Source organism: Ischnura elegans, chromosome 6 (genome assembly GCF_921293095.1).
Source record: "Ischnura elegans chromosome 6, ioIscEleg1.1, whole genome shotgun sequence".
Lineage (NCBI taxonomy): Eukaryota > Metazoa > Arthropoda > Insecta > Odonata > Coenagrionidae > Ischnura > Ischnura elegans.
In genome coordinates, this window is record NC_060251.1 from 38,926,042 (window position 1) to 38,944,937 (window position 18,896).

General features: G+C 38.9%; 1 protein-coding gene across 4 annotated transcripts in view; it reads left to right on the forward strand.

Annotated features, from left to right (window-relative positions):
• The first annotated feature begins 1,614 nt into the window (after nucleotides 1-1,614).
• Nucleotides 1,615-18,896, forward strand: part of LOC124160347 — a 33,319-nt gene continuing 16,037 nt past the window's right edge. The window contains exons 1-3 of one of the 4 annotated variants that reach the window (XM_046536191.1): nucleotides 1,615-1,939; nucleotides 4,718-4,965; nucleotides 9,007-9,144. In XM_046536191.1, coding sequence (XP_046392147.1) covers nucleotides 4,771-4,965; nucleotides 9,007-9,144 — 333 coding nt within the window. In that variant the 5' untranslated portion in view covers nucleotides 1,615-1,939; nucleotides 4,718-4,770. Of the gene's footprint in view, nucleotides 1,940-4,717; nucleotides 4,966-9,006; nucleotides 9,149-18,896 lie in introns of all 4 variants that reach the window. The other 3 variants (XM_046536190.1, XM_046536192.1, XM_046536189.1) reach the window with 3 other exon arrangements.

The window sequence follows — 18,896 nt, forward strand, 5'->3', positions numbered from 1 at the left end:
ATGTTTTACAAAATTTTATTTAAATGAATAATAACATATAAAAGGCTATGGCATCTTATGCAATGGGAGTGCACATGTATGTATTTCTCAAGCACTTTCATTTTTATTAAAACATTCAATTGTGAGAGTGAAGAATTCAATTTAATTCCATCTAAAAAATTCCCGTTCCTCAAGAATTTTCATTTCACTGATATAGTCAGAAGAATACTTATAGCACTGATTACTCCGTGAAAAATCTTATATCACGTTCTACGAAATCATTGTACATTTAGTTCTGTTACAGTAAAACACATAGGTACAGCATATACCTCCGTGTCAAATCAATGGTAATTATGGTGAAGAGATAATTTTTATTGCCAACCTGTATGGCCATTCGTCAGAATATGATGATGATACACCACCTTTCATGGGTAGTAACAACGTGGACTAGCCGAATTCAAATCGTTCTTATTCAACGATTTAGATTCGGCGAATTTGAATATCCCATCTTTCATTATGAACGAATTGGATTCGGCGGATTTGAATCTTTCAACTCAAATCGTTCAAAATTAATGATTTGATTCGATTCAAAACGATTTTTAAATTCATCTTAAAAATTTCATCTTTAATTTTTCAAGCGAATTTAGGACAGCATTGTCCTCTCTTAAGGCCATTTTACACGGTACTCGGAATTGCGCAATCTGACGTACGTGCGGAGACGCATTCAAAATTGCGTCGTGTAAAGCGGTGAATTGCTAGAACACATGCGAGAATGTGTGGATGCGAGACGGCAAAATAGCCCCTGTTCAAATTTCGTTCATGTATTCGCGCAATTCCACGCCATTTTAGAAATTAATGCACCTCTAACCTGCGCAATTCCGTGCCCCGTGTAAAATGGCCTTTATAGTTAACTTGATTGACCATCACAAACACCCATGCCCTGGATGGTGATCAATCCACCCAGGCGGGATTTGAACCCGCGACCTCTAGGTTAGCAGTCGGAGACTTTACCCCGGCGCCACCGAGGCCGGCAATTCAACGACATTTGATTCAAAATGAACGTTCATTTTGAACGATTCATTCATTATCGATACAGCTCTATTTCGGACCATTGAGCTTTGCGGCTGAAGGGTTTAAAAGAAACTGACGTTTGTTCTATAATGGGTAATATTGATGTAAGCACAACAGTAAAAATATCATTACGTCCATGAGAGTATATACCGGATAATTACTGTCTTTAAATATTCAAAACGATACTCTGTGAACCGTAGAGCAATTCAAAACATTTTCTACTCTTTCCATTTATTTCGCAAGAAAGTATATCTTATTGGTATTGACTTAAGGTGGAGCACTTTTTTTTACCGATATTTACTGGTCTTAATCGGAGCCGGATACCATATCCATTTAATTATCAACGGTAAATTTATCAGGAGATATTAAAGTCAGAAACTAGACCGGGTGATGATATAATTTTGCGAAAAAAATTTGCGAAATATTTCTCTAGACTTCCTCAAACCTCGTAATCAGGGGCGATTACGAGGCTCGAGGCGAAGATAATCAAAGATATGTTCCACATGCCCGTTGACTAAGTGAGGATACGTTTGATCGTGAAATAGACTGATAAGATGACATACTCTCTTCCTCCCTTACAGATTCTAAATTCGGAGGGCAAAGCTCAGGGTCAGCGGTATCAACGGAGCTAAGGAGGCGGCGGAACCCCAACCACTTACTTTTCGCAACGCTTTCTGTCGGAAATGGCTCCTTGAGCCGAGGATATATATTAGACGCGTTCGAATGCATTCTCATCAGTTACTGCATCGCCTTGGAAGTGTCGAGAACTAGTTGTGTAGTGACCGAACACATTCATTATTTTTTTAAGTTTGTTTCTGGCTGGCTGTTGTTCCTTGCTTAAATTACATTTCCAAAGAAGACACCGAGCTGTTAACCAGCATCTAAGTAAGTTGAATATCAATTATCGGGTTCCAAATTGGGCAGAAAATAGTGATAAGTTTAGCTTCTGCGATCCGTTTGTAGTGGAACAAGTGGCGTTGGCAATCCTTCGGCATTCCGAAGGATTGCCAACTTGTCGAAATTTGGGTGGCCAATGGGGTGCGCAATTTGGTTTAATAAATCCATTGTATATCGAAGGCATAAAAAAAATTCACGTACAAAATTAACAAAAATACCCTGATGAAGATGAATGTTTGATAATGAAAATGCAGATGAAGATGAGCAAAGCGAAAGAGGAACAGGCATGAAACAAAAACCATGGTAAGAAAACGACCTAGCTTTCCCCCACCCCTCCAATATGAATGAATTTGAGCTTTCATTTGGGCGGACATTAACCCGCCCCCTTAAATTAATTTTCTTAATCAACAAGAATAGTTCACCGCCTTATTTTGTTATCACTTTATCTAAAGCTCGTTGAGGATAGATGGGCCAAAAAAAAGGAATGGAGATTCTAACTCCTTGACCAGGGAAGTGAAGGCGTATCTGGATTACCAGAGCGTTGGATGGGTCACATACAGCGACCTTCTGTCTGATTTTTGTTGAAGCAGGAATTGCTGGTGCTGCTTAGGGAGTCGCGGCGTGAATCCCCACAGTTGCGCCACAGCGCTGGGGGGTAATGTTGACCCTGGCTGCAACGTAACGGGCCGGCTCGCGTCAGCTTAACTCTCTGCTCCTCAGCGATTTCCAACGGCTGTCCTCCTCTTTCGGCTTGATTCTACCTCACAGGGGCGCAATTAGGAATTAAGGCCAGGGGGGGTTTCAGGCGCAGCTAATACTGGGAGGTCTGAGGGTGTGGTTATACACCCGCCAGGGTAAGCGGGAGGTGCAGGGGCCCTCCTTTAGAAAAATTTCAAGGCAAATGGTTCAAAATGGTGAGCTTTGCGGCTTTCGGAGGGATATTTTATCTATATTGACTTTTATCGGAGGGATATATTATCTATATTCTGATAGTAATATTTATCCAATTAAGTAAAATAGATTTAACTTAAAAATTTAAACTAAGCTCTGGGGGGGGATTTATTCCCCAAAACCCCCCTCGCTGAACCACTGCTGCCTTATACGAGAGAATCTGGCTATCGTATTCCACTTCCTTCCTGCATTATTATTCTGTGCGTTAGGCTGTATTTTTTTATCCGCCCAACATTTGATTTCGTAAGAAGTTAATTTATACCCATTCCTAGTCTACAGGCTGTATTAGAATGTGTCCGTCATTTATGGACAAATAAATGGCCTGTCAATATATACAATGTGTAGACCATGTGGAAACAGTCCGAATATGATAAAGAATAATCCATTTCTTAATTATTTTTTACCAATAATATAAAATTTTAATAACTTCCAAAATTACGTTGGCATTTTCGTGGGAAAATAAGGGAGGAAATATAAAGAATTAAAGGAGTCGGAGAGTAGACAGTTAAATTTGGGAGAGCGCATGTCAAATTTCAACTAAAGGTTGTAAATATTTTCTAGACTGGGAGCTTTTTTTACCGGGGAGAGCAGCGACGATTAGCCGGATAGGAATCGGAGTTGAAATCGGAAAGGGATTTGGAATACAAGGTAGAATGGGAAAATTTTTCGAGCGTTTTTCAATGATTTTATTGGCCGCCATATTGGAGTGGTACATAAGTTCGGGATATTTTCCAGGATTTAAGAAAAAGTTCCATGACATGATTTTCCCATTTGGCGCGGCTTATTTAGCTGATTTCGGATTTAACTGAGTTTGCGAGTTTATTGTTGCGAGAATTACCGGTATCTTATTTACTGCACGAATTTTACAAGGCGTGCGACATTTCGGCGTTGGATCAAGGTGACAAGGACCTCGGGATATTTAGACCCTCCACAACATTTTATTCTGTACAATCTCACTATAACGTATCGCGAGAGGATGAGAGTTTTGAGATCCAACTACTCTTTCCGAAATGTTTTAGGCATATGATTTTAGGAGTACTCCCTCCAAGTGACGCTTCTACCCGAAATGTACCCCCTAAATACCCCTTCAAATAAAACCTCTCAAAAGAGTAATTTCTTGCGACAGTCTAGCATGCCAGCAGTAATCCTCAGTTTTCCGAAAGCAGCACCGTTGGACTCAACACAAACGTAAGGCTACTGTCTGTTAAAAAAGCAAGACACGCGAGTTTAGGAGCACTATCGTATTTTTAGAGTAATCAATTGCAATGCATCAACAATCATAGGCAAGAGATTTTATTACGTTGGATTATTTTATTTCAAAAATTTCCGATTACATAGTGTTTCCTGTATTTAATTATTTCTTGATAAGGTATCCGTTTTTTGTGCGTAGAATCAAGATGAACAACTGAACACTTGGTATTCCCGTAGATTTTGATACAAGAGATCCATATCTAGCATTAAAAATATGCTGAAATCAAATTGTTAATTTAACTAAATTGGATACATTTGTAGTAAGCAATGCAAAACTCTGCTAAATTCGAAGCCATTGGATCAATTGAAAATTTATTGGCACTGATATACAATGTACGGTAAATGAAATGCTAGTACGTACACTATTTGCATTTATATTTCTCCAATAGAAATAACATCGCTTAATATTTATATAAATGTTTCCATACGCGTACCGACAGTAGCGTCGTAGGAGAGCGAGGAGAAAAGAGGCGCATGGTTGCCACCGACTTGTAGCAGAGGTGGTGGGAATTTGGGGCCACCCCTATTTTTTTGTGGGAATCTAAACGGAGTGTCTTATTTTCACCAGGTCCTCCAGAGGAACCCAAACAGTTCGTGATTACACCCCCTTCAGTTTGCGAGATGGAAGATTGGCAGCCGGGTTGTAATGGCAGTGTGCCCCCTGCGGCCTTCGTCGGGGGCAAAGATGTCGACAGCATCCTGTACATCGCGAGGGCCCGACACAATGGCGGCTGGATGCTCGGAAAACTGAATCCGCGCCACCGCAGGTGCTATATCGCGTATGAAGGAGAGGAGATTGGGAAGAGTAACTATGAGGTGAGTCAATTCCCCTAACTCCCTTAGGTACTACGAAGACTTTTTGTCTGTGGGTGTGTTGTTATTGTTATTATTTTACTCAAAGCTAGGATAGTACGTAAACTCTCCTAAGCCTCAAAAGTATAGATTTTTTCTCAATACTTAATAGTTACTTTACGACCAGGATGATACGAAAAATATCTAAAACATAATTCATTAAGGTGGATATTATATTAGCCGTTAATGTATCGTAAATAACGGACACTTTTCGTTAACATTCTCGGTGTTTTGATCAATGAACATATTATTATGTGCCCCTATGCTTCGGAAACATTTTTCATTTCCATTTTTAGAGTGGTAGGCCTTTTATAAGGCAGCCTCTTGAGAAGTCTTTTTTTTAAGGGTCTCTGTATATTGTGCATCATTTATTTTCTTTTTACAGTATAGTACCACTCTCTATGGATTGTCGATTTGACAAGAGAGAACAAATAGTTAGCTAATGCTATGCCACGTTGCTGAACCGAGGCAGGAAGGGGAATTCCAGCATACAGATATAAGAGTAGCATGCTGTGCATGCCCGATAGTAATTTAGCGCAAGATACAGCTGCTATCCTAACTATCCTTAATTTCTGGCACAAAAAGGCCAAGTGTGATGCCGATGCTATTGTGTCTGGGCACCAGGGGCACCTATCATCGCCTATCATTCGGCCCATGCCCCGTGACACAATCGCCAAGCAATGCCCTAATAAACTCCCAAAGTTGGCCACTTCCTCCAAGCTAGCCTCAAAATTTCATCGTGAGTATGTTTGCCCTTCAGCAGAGAAAGGTGACTATATTGATTATAAAGGCATTCCTGATATACGATGGATTTTGCAAGTGGCAGAAAGATACTTGTGTTTTGTCTGCGGTTATGATATTTAAAAGCAGGTGGAGGACTTGGGGGTGGCCAACCGGTCGGGGCAGGACGCTCAGGTATTCTGAGTTGTGGATGTTGATTAGGTGTTACTCGATATATTTTCCATGCCATGACTCTATGATAGAGTTGGTCATTCGGAAAGAGACGACTTTGGTCGATTCTCTCGGTCTGAGTGAACAGAGTGTATGGATCATCCACCTCCCACTCACGCCCAACGCACTCCAGCGCAAGATCCCTCCTCATACTTGACATAGTACCGAGGGCAATAGCCTTAGCTGTTAGGTACCGAAAAGCAATCAGTTTAGATGAGATATCAACCAATACAAGACCTCCTTCTTTTAAAGGCGTTGACACTATTTCTTTATCGACTCAATGCTTCCTATCAGACCATGTGAAATTTACTAGCATGGCCTAGAACCTCCGAACTACATTTTCAGAGGGAGACTATTAGTGTAAAATATGCCAGTTGGTAGGTGCTATAAATAAATTGCATGTTGATACTCTTCCTCTGAGAGACATAGGTCCTGCTATTGGGGCCCACATTCTATTGGCTCTGGTAATGGCTCGAATGTCAGTATCGAGAATTTCTTGCTGCCTTTCCGGGTGCTCATCTATCCATGCGCCTAAGCATTTGATGCCATCTTTAGACCTACTAAAATTCACACCAAACCCCATTTTGTCCATGACTGTGAAAAAAAGGCGTGGCTTACATTGCCAAAAGTCTCTTTTAGTCTAAGGATATAACAGCTAAAGGTTCTTAGCCATTGGCGTGAATATTAATAAGATCTCGAGTACATGCAATGGACTCATACATGGTTCTCCTAGGAATGCAATAAGAATTCTCCCCAGATACCGGAGAGGAGATAACTTTCGATAATCTATTGGAAAGGTCCTTCGATAAGATTTTATAGTCGTGTTACTAACAGACAAAGGTCTAAGCGAATCAACTGTCTCCACCTTATCAGTTTTTAGGCATTAGCGTTGTTATTAACATAGATGAGGTTCGAGGAAGTTGTCGACTTTCGAAACTGGCATGAGCCATTCGTAAGAAGGGCTTTTTCCATACATCCCAAAATCTGAGATAAAATTCAGGGGTCAGGCCATCTATTCCTGGGGATTTGTTTTCAATATATATCAAGGCAAACCCTATCCTTTCCGTTTATAAATACTCTTGTAGGAAGAAGCATTACCCAAGGAATAGTGCCCGAGCGACTAAAAATTGCATTAGTTAGACCTGTTTATAGAGGATGCTCCTACTAAGATTTTGCAAACTACAGACCTATCTCCTTACTACTTACTACCAGCTATCAATAACATTATGGAGAAATACGTGACATTTATCTAGTTTCATAGTATCTTACAAATTTCTTAAAAAACATATAATGATCTCAGACTGCTAATATGGATTTGTGGAAGGTATAGGTGCTTAAGATGAACTTGAAAATTTTTCCGACGCAATAAATACCAACCTAGATAAGAATAATAAAGTAGGTGTCCCATATGTGGATCATAAAAAAGCTTTTGACTCTGTCAATTTGCCTACATTGCTGCAAATACTGCAGGATATTGGAATTAGAGGGTGTGTACTGAAACGGTTTAGAAGCTATATCCTCCAGAGGAGTATCAGAGTGAAATTTAATACCTGTATTGGAAACCAAGGAAATGTAGAATATGATGTACCTCAAAGTTATTATAGGGGCAATTTTGTTTACTGTGAATATCAATAGTATATTTAAATGTATTTTAAACTGTGATATTTTACTTTATGCTGATGATGTTGTAATGATATCTGCTCATAGAGATATAAATACTGCCATTGCTTACATGTTATATGATCTCAATAACTTAACAAAATGGTCACACGACGGTGACCTCTCAGTCAACATGAAGAAGTCCCAAGCAATGTCCATCACCAATAATGCAGCTAACATTCAACAGATTCGCATAACTATCCATGATAATAAATGCCTGAATACTGGAAAAACGAAATGTATATCAGTATAAAATCCCCTAATATTTTAATGAATGTGGTGAAAAAATTTGCGGTTGGTGTACCTTAACTATTTAACAAATTACCAAAGGAAATGCGTGGTTTTGAAACATATTCGGTTGTTAAAAGTAAACTTTTTAATTATATGGTGAAGATCTATAATTTTAAGGCAATGTGAGGTTTTTTATTGTGTTAGGTGTTTTAACTACTTGCAAAAAAATTATAGAGTATTCGCTGATCAGTAAAAAAACTTATCCATACCTGAGAAAATGCGCTGTATGTCAGTCACTGCAGTGAGTACTGATCTATTTTTTCTTTCCCCGAAAGACTCTAAAGAGAAGTCACTATTTGAAATTCCTCTTCTAATTTTTTTCCTTTTTTTATTATCAACATCAGGAAGCAAATTGCACTAGCAAAGGAGGCGTTCATGAACAGGAAGGAGCTTCTTAGAGGATCGTTATGTAAGAGTTTAAAGAAAAGGTTAGTGAAGAGTTTGATTTGGAGAGTAGCTCTCTATGGTGCCGAAACATGGACACTGAGGAAAGAAGATGAGAGAAGATTGGAGGCATTCGAGATGTGGGTATGGAGAAGAATGGAGAGGGTGAAATGGACGGAGAGGAAAAGGAACGACGAAGTGCTGGATATGGTGGGTGAGGAGAGGCAGCTTTTGGATGAGATACGGAGGAGACAGAAGGTATGGATGGAGGGAGTACTCAGCGGGGAGGGGATGTTGAAAAAGGTGTTAGAGGGTAGAATGTTAGGGATACGAGGGAGGGGAAGGAAAAGAGTAGGAATTTTGGATAGATTGAAGGGGAGTAGGTCTTATAGTGAATTGAAGAAGGCGGTAATGGAAGGAAAGGAAGGCTCCCAGATCACTTCTTTAGTACTCCATGCTAACCTACCTTAATCGGTAGAATACTCTAATAATAATTTATTATCAGCTGACATCTGAATACCCGGCGACGCATGACCATCGAGGGGGCTTGAAGGGCAGCATGTAATTTTATGATATTGTTTCTTTTGCAACCTATTTTCACATCAATATTCAGAATCAATAAATTGAACTCTTTGGGTAAGAGTGAACCACTTTATTGTCGTTGATAATGAGCAGGGGATAAAAGGTGAATTAATGAAAATACTCTCTTACTTTTCTTAGGTCCTGTGTGGATCAAACTTAAACTTCGTGTGGATGAAGAGTTCAGAGGGTCTTGTACCAATCAGTGTGCCAGTCACGGATGAGGAAGATACGTTCATCGGCCGAGTACACCACAAGGGAACCATTACTGTCGGAAAGGCAGGTGGTATTTTATATATTTAAAGTATAGTTAATTATGAATATTTTAACTTGTAAGATACATTGCTTGTGACATAGTACATACTTTTATTTTCTAAATTTTATTTGGGCACAAGTTAACCTTAAGACTGTATTACTTGACCCTAGATTATAATTTCCATATAGGAATAACCATTTGAAGGCAGTTTGGCTTCAAATAGAGCAACGATTATTTAAATCATTCCGTTAGCTTAAAAACGTAAGTTTAAAGATAAATTATTATTAAAAACATGATTTAAAAATATTAATTTCAAAAATGCACTTGAAATATTAGTTAGAGCAACACTGTAAATATATTTTACCAACAAAAGTAGATTTCCAGTTAGCAATGTTTAGAATACGGTAAAAAAATTAACTTGTAAAAAATTAAAATTAACTGAATTTGTTACGTTCCATTTCCTTAATATGAACAAAGTTTATGGTACTAAAAATATTGCTATCGAAGCACTTAGGTTCTATGAGAAAAATTGAAAAATCCTATTCTGCACATCAACGGGCACTCAACATAAAAACCACCAAAATTTACTTCAGTGCTATTTGTCTAGTTGCCACAAATATGCCCACCTCGATAGTTTTTGTTGATGAAGTTTCAGTACTAACGCCGTGGAGCACAATAAATGACAATAAGATACGAAAATAAAAGAAATTTATAAAATACAAATATACTCATGATTATAAACATAAAAATGAAAGTCTTGTTGAGGCATGGCCGCTCAATTCATTTGCCTCTTTGTCTTCCTTCCTGAAATTAAAAGGAAAACACATTACATACTGATATCTAATCAAGTGTTACGTCAAAATTTGACTGTTTAAGTTTGTCTGAATTTAATTTTAGAGAAGTTGAGTACTTACCCCCAGCAGCAGAGTATAAATAAAGATGTCTTTTTTCAACTCTCTCGTGCTTCGCAAGAAGTAGATTGCGAGTCGTCGGAATCAATCGTGGAAAGTTGATTCATCGCGAACGACACGGATTTCAGCAAAATCGACGATATGACTTCACCCGCAAGAAAAATTCCCGGCTAAGTAGCTAATTTTGATGTAATTGAAGTAAAGTTCACTTCTTCTCGTTCTTAGCGTCGATCTTACACCGACGCATCCATTCTACAGCGTAGAATTCAGAGGATGAGAGCACGTAAACAAGTAATGTTACAACCGGTTCAACACCAATGCTGTCTAACAAAGATGGCTGAGTATCGGCGGAAGTTGTTCTTTTGACCATACTTTACCAAAATAATAAGCAAGCTGGAGCTATGCATTGCCGCGGTAATGTCAACATAAATTTTGGTTAATGTCGCTCTCGTGGGGACTACCGATGGTCAGTCGCCCTAATGAGGGTTCACCCTCGACTCCGAGCCTAATCCGACCCTTTCCCGGGGTCCGAGCTCGCGACGGATGGACCCAAAACACCGGGAGGGCCCCCACCCATGTGGGCCACGTGTAGTACAATTTTGATTTTATAGTTCCTCTCGAGCTATCAACAATTTATTGCCTTTATCGTCTTCTTGATGACACCAGAAATACGGTCCTTTTTTGATCGTCTTTCTACGATGATTTTCAAGAATTTTGTCCAATGTGCGCTAAAAGTCCCCTTTTGACTTGGCAACGCTGCAGCCATCAACTTTGGGGTGGGATAGGAAAGCCCTCTCTCTCGACGCTCAACAATGGCAAACCCTGTTCTGACCTGGGAATTGGAAAGTTGCAAAGAATTGAAAATTGCATGCTAACAAATACGTCCACATTCATGCAAAGGAAAAACTTGCCAACTGCTCATACAGACAAGATGAGAAGGCATAAAGGCCGCTTTACACGGTGAATTTTCATTCGAAAGATCATTCGAATTAAATTCATTCGTCTTTCGGTGGGTTATGACGTACTAAGTAGAGATTAGAACGGTACGAATTGATAGCGGAAAACCACTTTCATAAATCGTGCGTTTTGTGAACTCGTAACGAAGTACATAAGTTAAAATAAGTTGTTTTCGCTGAAGGGCAACGATCATTCTGCTTCAAGATAGTGCGCTCTAGAACATGATCACAAGGAAACTTACTCTTCAAATGACCATATCATTTATATTATTCACGGAATCATTCAAGCAAATTGGGAAATGCTTGAAATTTAATTCTTATGTTTACCTTCAATGATGAGAGATAGGCAATATTGTGATTTCATAGGGGAGCCAAGATAACGTAACGGCTCATTTTCGTTCTACTGTGTTCACCGAATAAACAGAGATTTTGTCATTAATTGGGGCTCTCAACCCAAACTTCAGCGCTCATCTCATGTAATATATTTTAATAATTGTAAATTACACAAAATATTTAAGCAATCGAGGAGAAAAACGACGTTTTTATTCATTGAATATCCCGAATGTCATTTCCGAATTACCCATTTTAGACAATTGATGTTTGTGAATTTATGTTCTCTCAAAGTACATATTATTATTTGAGCTTTGCATATGGTTACTTTGCTTCCAAAATTTTAAATATGATCTTAAAATTCCGAGGTGTATGCCAACGGCAAGATGGACGCCGTGCGCTCATATCATTCACGGAAATCATTCAAGCAACCGTAAACTTGGATTTGTAAAAAGAATTCTCGGTAAATACCCAAAAAAGGTGAAAGAAATAAGCTACCTGACTCTAGTGAGGCCTCACTTGGAATATGCTGCTAGCGTGTGGGACCCTTACGAGGTAGGACTAACAGGTGAAATTAATCGAGTACAGTGCAGGGCGGCCAGATTTGTGATGAGTTGTTACGACAAAAAGTGCAGCGTTTCAAGTATGTTAAACGAGTTAGGATGGGAATCTTTACAGGAGCGTAGATCGAAGTATAGGCTTAACTTACTTAGGAAACTCGAAGATAATATTTTCTCAGACGACGTGAAGCATATCCTTCGTTTACCATCGTACTATAGTAGACGCGATCATGAGAAAAAAATAAAATAAATAGACTGCAAAACAGAGAGATTTAAAATGTCATTCTTCCCTCGTGCTATTAAGGATAGCAATGTTGTCTCAATTGAAAGCATTAATGGCAACGCTCGCTAGGATCACCCATTGCATGTTTTTCGTAGTTCTAACCTTGCATGTATTTGCTCTAGGAATTACTAACCATTAGCAATTTTTTAATGAATAAGCATGTATATTTTTCTAGTGTGCGTAATATTTCTTTGACTGTGTGGTGTGCATGTGGCGGTCCTCTTGCATGCTGCATGTTGGTGATTGATCACCCCCTGCCAAACACCCTATAGGTGGCTCGCAGGGTATAATGTAGATGTAGAAGCAAATTAGAACAGGCCTAAAATTTTCCTCAAATGATCATTCGATCGCAGGAAATTTCCGTTACACACGGTTAATGATGGTCATTCGAAAGATCATTAGAATGATCTTGCGAAATAAAATTCACCGTGTTAAGCGGCCTTAAAAAAAGGAAAATTTCTGAAACATGAATTAAGGAATACATAAGTCAGTAGGATACACAACAAGTCAACCTATTAGTAAATTCTAGATCTACACCTAACACCATTGTGTTTGGCAGGGGGCGACTAATCTTCAACATGCAGCAGTGAAGACGAAACTCCATGCAAGTGTAAACCTAAAAAGAAAAACAAAACATCTACAATCTACATCTACAAATTACCCTGCGAGCCACCTCTAGGGTATTTGGCAGGGGGTGATCAATCACCAGCATGCAGCATGCATTTGGACTCCCACATGCACACCACACCGTCCAAGAAACGTCCCGTATAATAACAAACTATACTACTATATGCTGTTACAAATAGAATATAGAATAGAAATTCAGAAACATGCAGTAAGTTTTACATAGGTTAGTAGGCTACTCTACAAGTCATGCAATCTATTTACGCGTTCTATTGCTGCCGTTATAATCTCTTATTGATCGTGGAAAAAATGACATTCGGAATCTGTCTGTTCTGCAATCTATCTCTCGTATTTTATTTATATGATCTGATCTTCCGTAGTACGTTGGCGTCCGCAAGATATGGTTAACTTCGTCAGAAAAGACATTGCTCTTGAAGAGAGAACATGCAGAGAGTCGTCCGAGGGAGTGACGCGAATAATTCTAGTAATTGAGACACCATTGCTATTGTTGATAGTACGAGGGAAGAATAACGATTTCAATATCTCTCATTTGCAGTCTATTACTACCGAGTCGTCCGAAAATAATCGTAGCCTACTGTGTACTACTTCGCCAGTGTCGTTCATGTAAAGAAGGAATATGAGTGGGCCAATGACACCACCCTGGGGGACGCTAGAAATGACCTCAACCTTATCGGAGACTACACCATCTAATACTACTCTTTGGACGCGGTCGTTCAAAAGCTCTCTTATCCAGGAAATGACATCATCATCAGATCATCTAGGCCATAAGATTTCAGTTTTATTATTAACTTCCCGTGGTGTACTTTATCAAATGCTATTTTGAAATCAAGAAAAATCGAGTCTACTATTTTGACTGTGAATTACCACTGTAATAGGGGATATAGCTGAAACGAGCAGAGAACTACCACTGTGAAGAACACGAACTCTCAATCACAGATATATATTTTACATATTTCACCAATTTTGCGTAGTCCGATACGACGAAACAGTATTTCACCGGGAAAATGTACGGATTTTACGAACGGACGACATGTACTAAAGATCACCAGTGAAGGAACGTAAAACAGGACAGAGGACCGTGCGATAATTGTAATATTACTCTAAGAACATTCACACAGTGTGAGACGACTGACAGTAGGATAAGTAAACACAACCCCATGATAAAAATTTTCTTGATCACATGTTACACACATAACGTCAATGTTGGATTTTCAAAATCAAATAAACAGCATAGCATCCAAGTATCCTATAAGAAACTTGATTGTGGGTGGAGATTTCAACGTACCTTCTATAGATTGGGAGACTTATAGCTTCATTCCTGGTGGGAGGGATAAATAGATCTGAGAGGCTTTAATACAAACTTTTACATCTATATCATTGTTTCAAATAGTATCCGCACCAAACAGAGGAGAAAATATTCTTGATTTATTAGCGACAAATATACCACATCAGGTAATAAATGTTGGCACTGTCGAAGGAATAAGTGACCATCGGGTAGTAACTGCAAAATTTCTCTAAATACCGCTGTAAACTTTAAAAAAGAGCGTAAAGTTTTCATTTTTAAAAGAGCTGATTTTGATGGGTTTAAGAGTCATCTGAAAAATGCTTTCCCCGAGTTTCAAGAATCAGTATTAAATTTAAATGTAGAGAATACTTGGAAAGCTTTTCTTTCGCTCGTAACTTCGGGAATAAATACCTACATCCCTAGTAAAATAGTAAAAGAAGGCAGCGAACCGAGATGGTACGACGCGGAAGTGAGAAAATCATTGAGGCGACAGAGAGCGTGTCATGCAAAAATGAAAAAAGTCAGCACGGATTTATCCGCTAATGAACGCGAGCTAATAATTAAAAAATATAGGTTGACTAAAGCCGCCACGAAGGAAGCGTTCAGGAATGCGTTCACGAATTTTAAAAGAAAAACACTAGTAGAGCAGTTACAGGATAACCCAAAAGCATTTTGATCATATGCTAGGGAATTTCAAGGTAAACGATCTACCGTATGTTCGCTGAGAAACGACAATGGAGATGTGTTGACAAGCAGTTACGATAAAGCCAATTTATTAAATTCCTACTTTAAGAGCGTGTTTACGGAGCCTTCCGAAAACTCACCCGAGACCGATGACAATCCCAGTATACATAAGATGCCAGCTATTGACATTAGTACGCTCGGAATAGAAAATATATTGAAATCGCTTAGTCCAAATAAATCACCTGGTCCAGACGTAATCCCTTCTCGCGTATATAAAGAACTAACCTCAGAAATTGCCCCCTACTTGCAGTTAATATTCAGTAAATCCATCAAGCAACACGAAGTACCTAATGACTGGAAAATCGCTAATGTAACGCCAATGTTTAAAAGTGGAGACAAGGAACAGCCATCTAATTACAGGCCGATATCTTTAACGTCCATCTCTTGCAAAGTCCTTGAACACATCGTAGTCAGCTCGGTAATGAAACACCTAGACGCGCAAAACTTATTAATGGGAACTCAACATGGATTCAGGAAAAGCAGATCGTGCGAAACTCAGTTAGCGCTTTTCGCCCACGGTATTTTAGTCTCCGGGGAAGACAACATTCCAGTAGACGCGATTTTTCTTGATTTCAAAAAGGCATTTGATAAAGTACCCCACGGAAAGTTAATAATAAAACTGAAATCTTATGGTCTAGACGAAGATGTCATTTCCTGGTTTAGAGAATTTTTGAGCGACCGCGTCCAAAGAGTAGTATTAGACGGTGCAGTCTCCAATGAGGTTAGAGTCACTTCTGGCGTTCCTCAGGGTAGTGTCATTGGCCCACTCCTATTCCTTCTTTATATAAACGACATTGGGGAAGTAGTGCAGAGTAACTTACGATTATTTGCAGACGACGCTGTAGTTTACAGAGAAATCCGTTCCAGCAAAGATATAGATGAACTAACGAATGACCTTGCTGCTATCCAAGCTTGGTGCGATGCTTGGCAGTTAGAATTAAATTTGGAAAAATGCGTCGTAATGAATTTCTGGAAGAAGAATAACTCCTTAGAGCGTAACTATATCATTTGGGGCACCCAGTTAAAGGCAGTTGAATCCGTGAAATTCTGGGGTTAGACTCAATAATGATCTATCGTGGAATAAACATATTCGAGAAATAACCGGTCAAGCTAATCGTAAAATGGGGTTTGTTAAAAGAATATTAGGAAAGTGCGACGACAAAGTGAGAGCAATTAGCTACTTTTCCCTCGTTAGACCACATTTGGAATACGCTGCCAGTGTTTGGGACCCTCATGAAAAAGGCTTAATAACAGAGTTAGAACGCGTGCAAAGAAGAGCTGCCAGGTATGTGAAAGGTCGTTACGATAGTCTTGTTAGTGTAACTGACCTCTTAGATAAACTCGGATGGCAATCTCTGTCGGACCGTAGATTGAAAAATAGACTAAACCTTTTAGATAAATTCAAGAGCAGTGTCTTTTCTGACGAAGTTAACCATATCTTGCGGACGCCAACGTACTACGGAAGATCAGATCATATAAATAAAATAAGAGAGATAGATTGCAGAACAGACAGATTCCGAATGTCATTTTTTCCACGATCAATAACAGATTATAATGGCAGCAATAGAACTCGTAAATAGATTGCATGACTTGTAGAGTAGCCTACTAACCTATGTAAAACTTAATGCATGTTTCTGAATTTCTATTCTATATTCTATTTGTAACAGCATATAGTAGTATAGTTTGTTATTATACGGGACGTTTTTTGGACGGTGTGGTGTGCATGTAGGAGTCCAAATGCGTGCTGCATGCTGGTGATTGATCACCCCCTGCCAAACACCCTAGAGGTGGCTCGCAGAGTATTATGTAGATGTAGATTTAGATGTTACTCATGAAAATCGCCAAAATCCCAATCTTGATGACAGGACACAAAAATAATAATGCCTAATAGTATCAATTGTTTATAATTAAATTAGTTATGTAAAAGAATTAATATATATATTAATAATTAATTAATAAAGATTCAGTTACACATTCAAACATTTTCAAAACAGTCAAACATTCTGTCTAGAACGTTGGTTACCAAATGGGGTCCATCTGGGACCCCAGCGGAGTAACTAGAGATATACTTTGCAGGAGGATGAGGAAGATTAGTGGGGGTAACCCCCCCCCCCTCCCATGAAATGGAGAGTTCAGGAAAATATTTGAAAAATTACATGCCTGAAAAAGCATTTTCATCATTTTGGCGCTTATAATTTATTTTTAAACAGAGGCAGTTATTATGTATCCAATCCAAACAAAATTTTTAATAATTTTTTGATTTCTCTGAAGCTTTGAGGGGATACATCCGCTCATCTCCCCATAGTTACGCCTCTGTGGTACCCCATTCGTATTTTAATTGATACAGCTTCCAAATAAACGTAATTTTGATCCTACTTTGGCCAATAATACGGATTTTAAAAGTTGTTCACAAACCTGGAGATACATGAGCGTGAAAATTTATTATGGTATTAACGATCACAAGGATAAGGTTTGAGAAATTAACTGCAAAACCGAAATATTTTAGATGTTTTTCCCGCATGCAATAAGGAATCATATACTACTTAACTTAGGCAATTTTCCAGTTATTAGGTACTTCGTGTTCCTTGTTGGATTTACTGAATATTGACTGCAAGTAGAGGGAAATTTCTGTGGCTAGTTCTTTCTACAAGCGAGAAGGGATTTCGTCTGGACCCGAGGATTTACTAGGGCCCGTATGTTTTCAACCTCCAATGGTTCATGAACAGAAGACGAAGTGATTGATTTAAAATTATTTCATAGCTAAATGTTGAGTAAAATTGTGGTATCCTGTCGACAGAATCGTCTCGGCTATTAAGGATATATCGAGCCTGTGGACGAGCTTTACTATACTTTTTCATAGGTTGTTGCCGCCAATGACTTGCTGCGAATTTTGCCTTTCCCTTGAAGCTCATCGCCCGTTTGAAAACGCTTCCCTCCTAGCCAATTCTTCATTTCAGCGTAAATATGAAGTCACACGGCGCTATGTCGACATTGAACGGGTGCTCGAAAACGTCCCATTGAAATTGCTAAAGGAGCTATTGGGCTGCATCAGCTCTGAGGTGACGGGCATTGTCAAGGATCAGAACAAATAGATTACATGACTTTGTAGTGTATTCTAAATTTTGGGGCCCTACGTAACAATTGCTTTTCACCACTAAAACCCGTTATCCATTTTCGTCATTCATTCCGAGAAAGCCCAGTAAGTACATTCAAAAAGCGTGGGTAGCTGTGGATACGGATAAAAATTACTTCATGAATGCTTTTTCCTTATCTTGGAAAATATCATCTCTTGCCAAATGATATGCGTCCCGGATGCCATGTGGTAATATAGTTGATTTCCACCTATTTATGAAAAAGAAGGATTATAACTTGTTCATTTACTTCTCTTTACCTTGCAGAGACTGAAGAGTAACCTTACTAGTTTATTTGGAACTATCAACAGATCGAGAGGGAAGATCCCGACTGAAATCAAAACCTGTCGGTTGCAGCTACACAAAGCAAAAATTCAGAAATAGGATCATATCACATTTGTAATACTGCAAGCAGTTGTGCCGACTCCATGGGGCTTGAGGGGGCCCGAGACCCCTCAAAAATTCGGTATGGGTGTGAGAAAAAAATGTGTCAGCCTTTTGATTTTCCCCGGAGTGTCCAGATATCGAGATTAAAGTTATCACTGTTCTAATGTTGATCATATGAGTCTTCTATAATGCTTAAAAAATATAAAACTCAATACTTATAAAATTTCCTGGGGCAATATCCCTGGTTTGGGCCCCCCCAATATTTTTCCTAAGTCGGCATCCCTGATTGCAAGGCAAGGAAACTAAAAAATCTCCTTATACGACCAAGTGTGACCGTTAATTTAGGTACTAAACGTAAACCAGAGACTATTAATTCATAATGAAAATGAAATCGAAGAATGTAAAGTAGACCAAATGTCGAGGCTTCTGCTCATTATATCCAAACACGCCAGGACACGAATAAAGCTGAAAGTCTCCCATTCCATATAAATTATGTTAAAATCTCCACCTACATTCAAGTTAGTAAGCATAAAATTTTCCAAA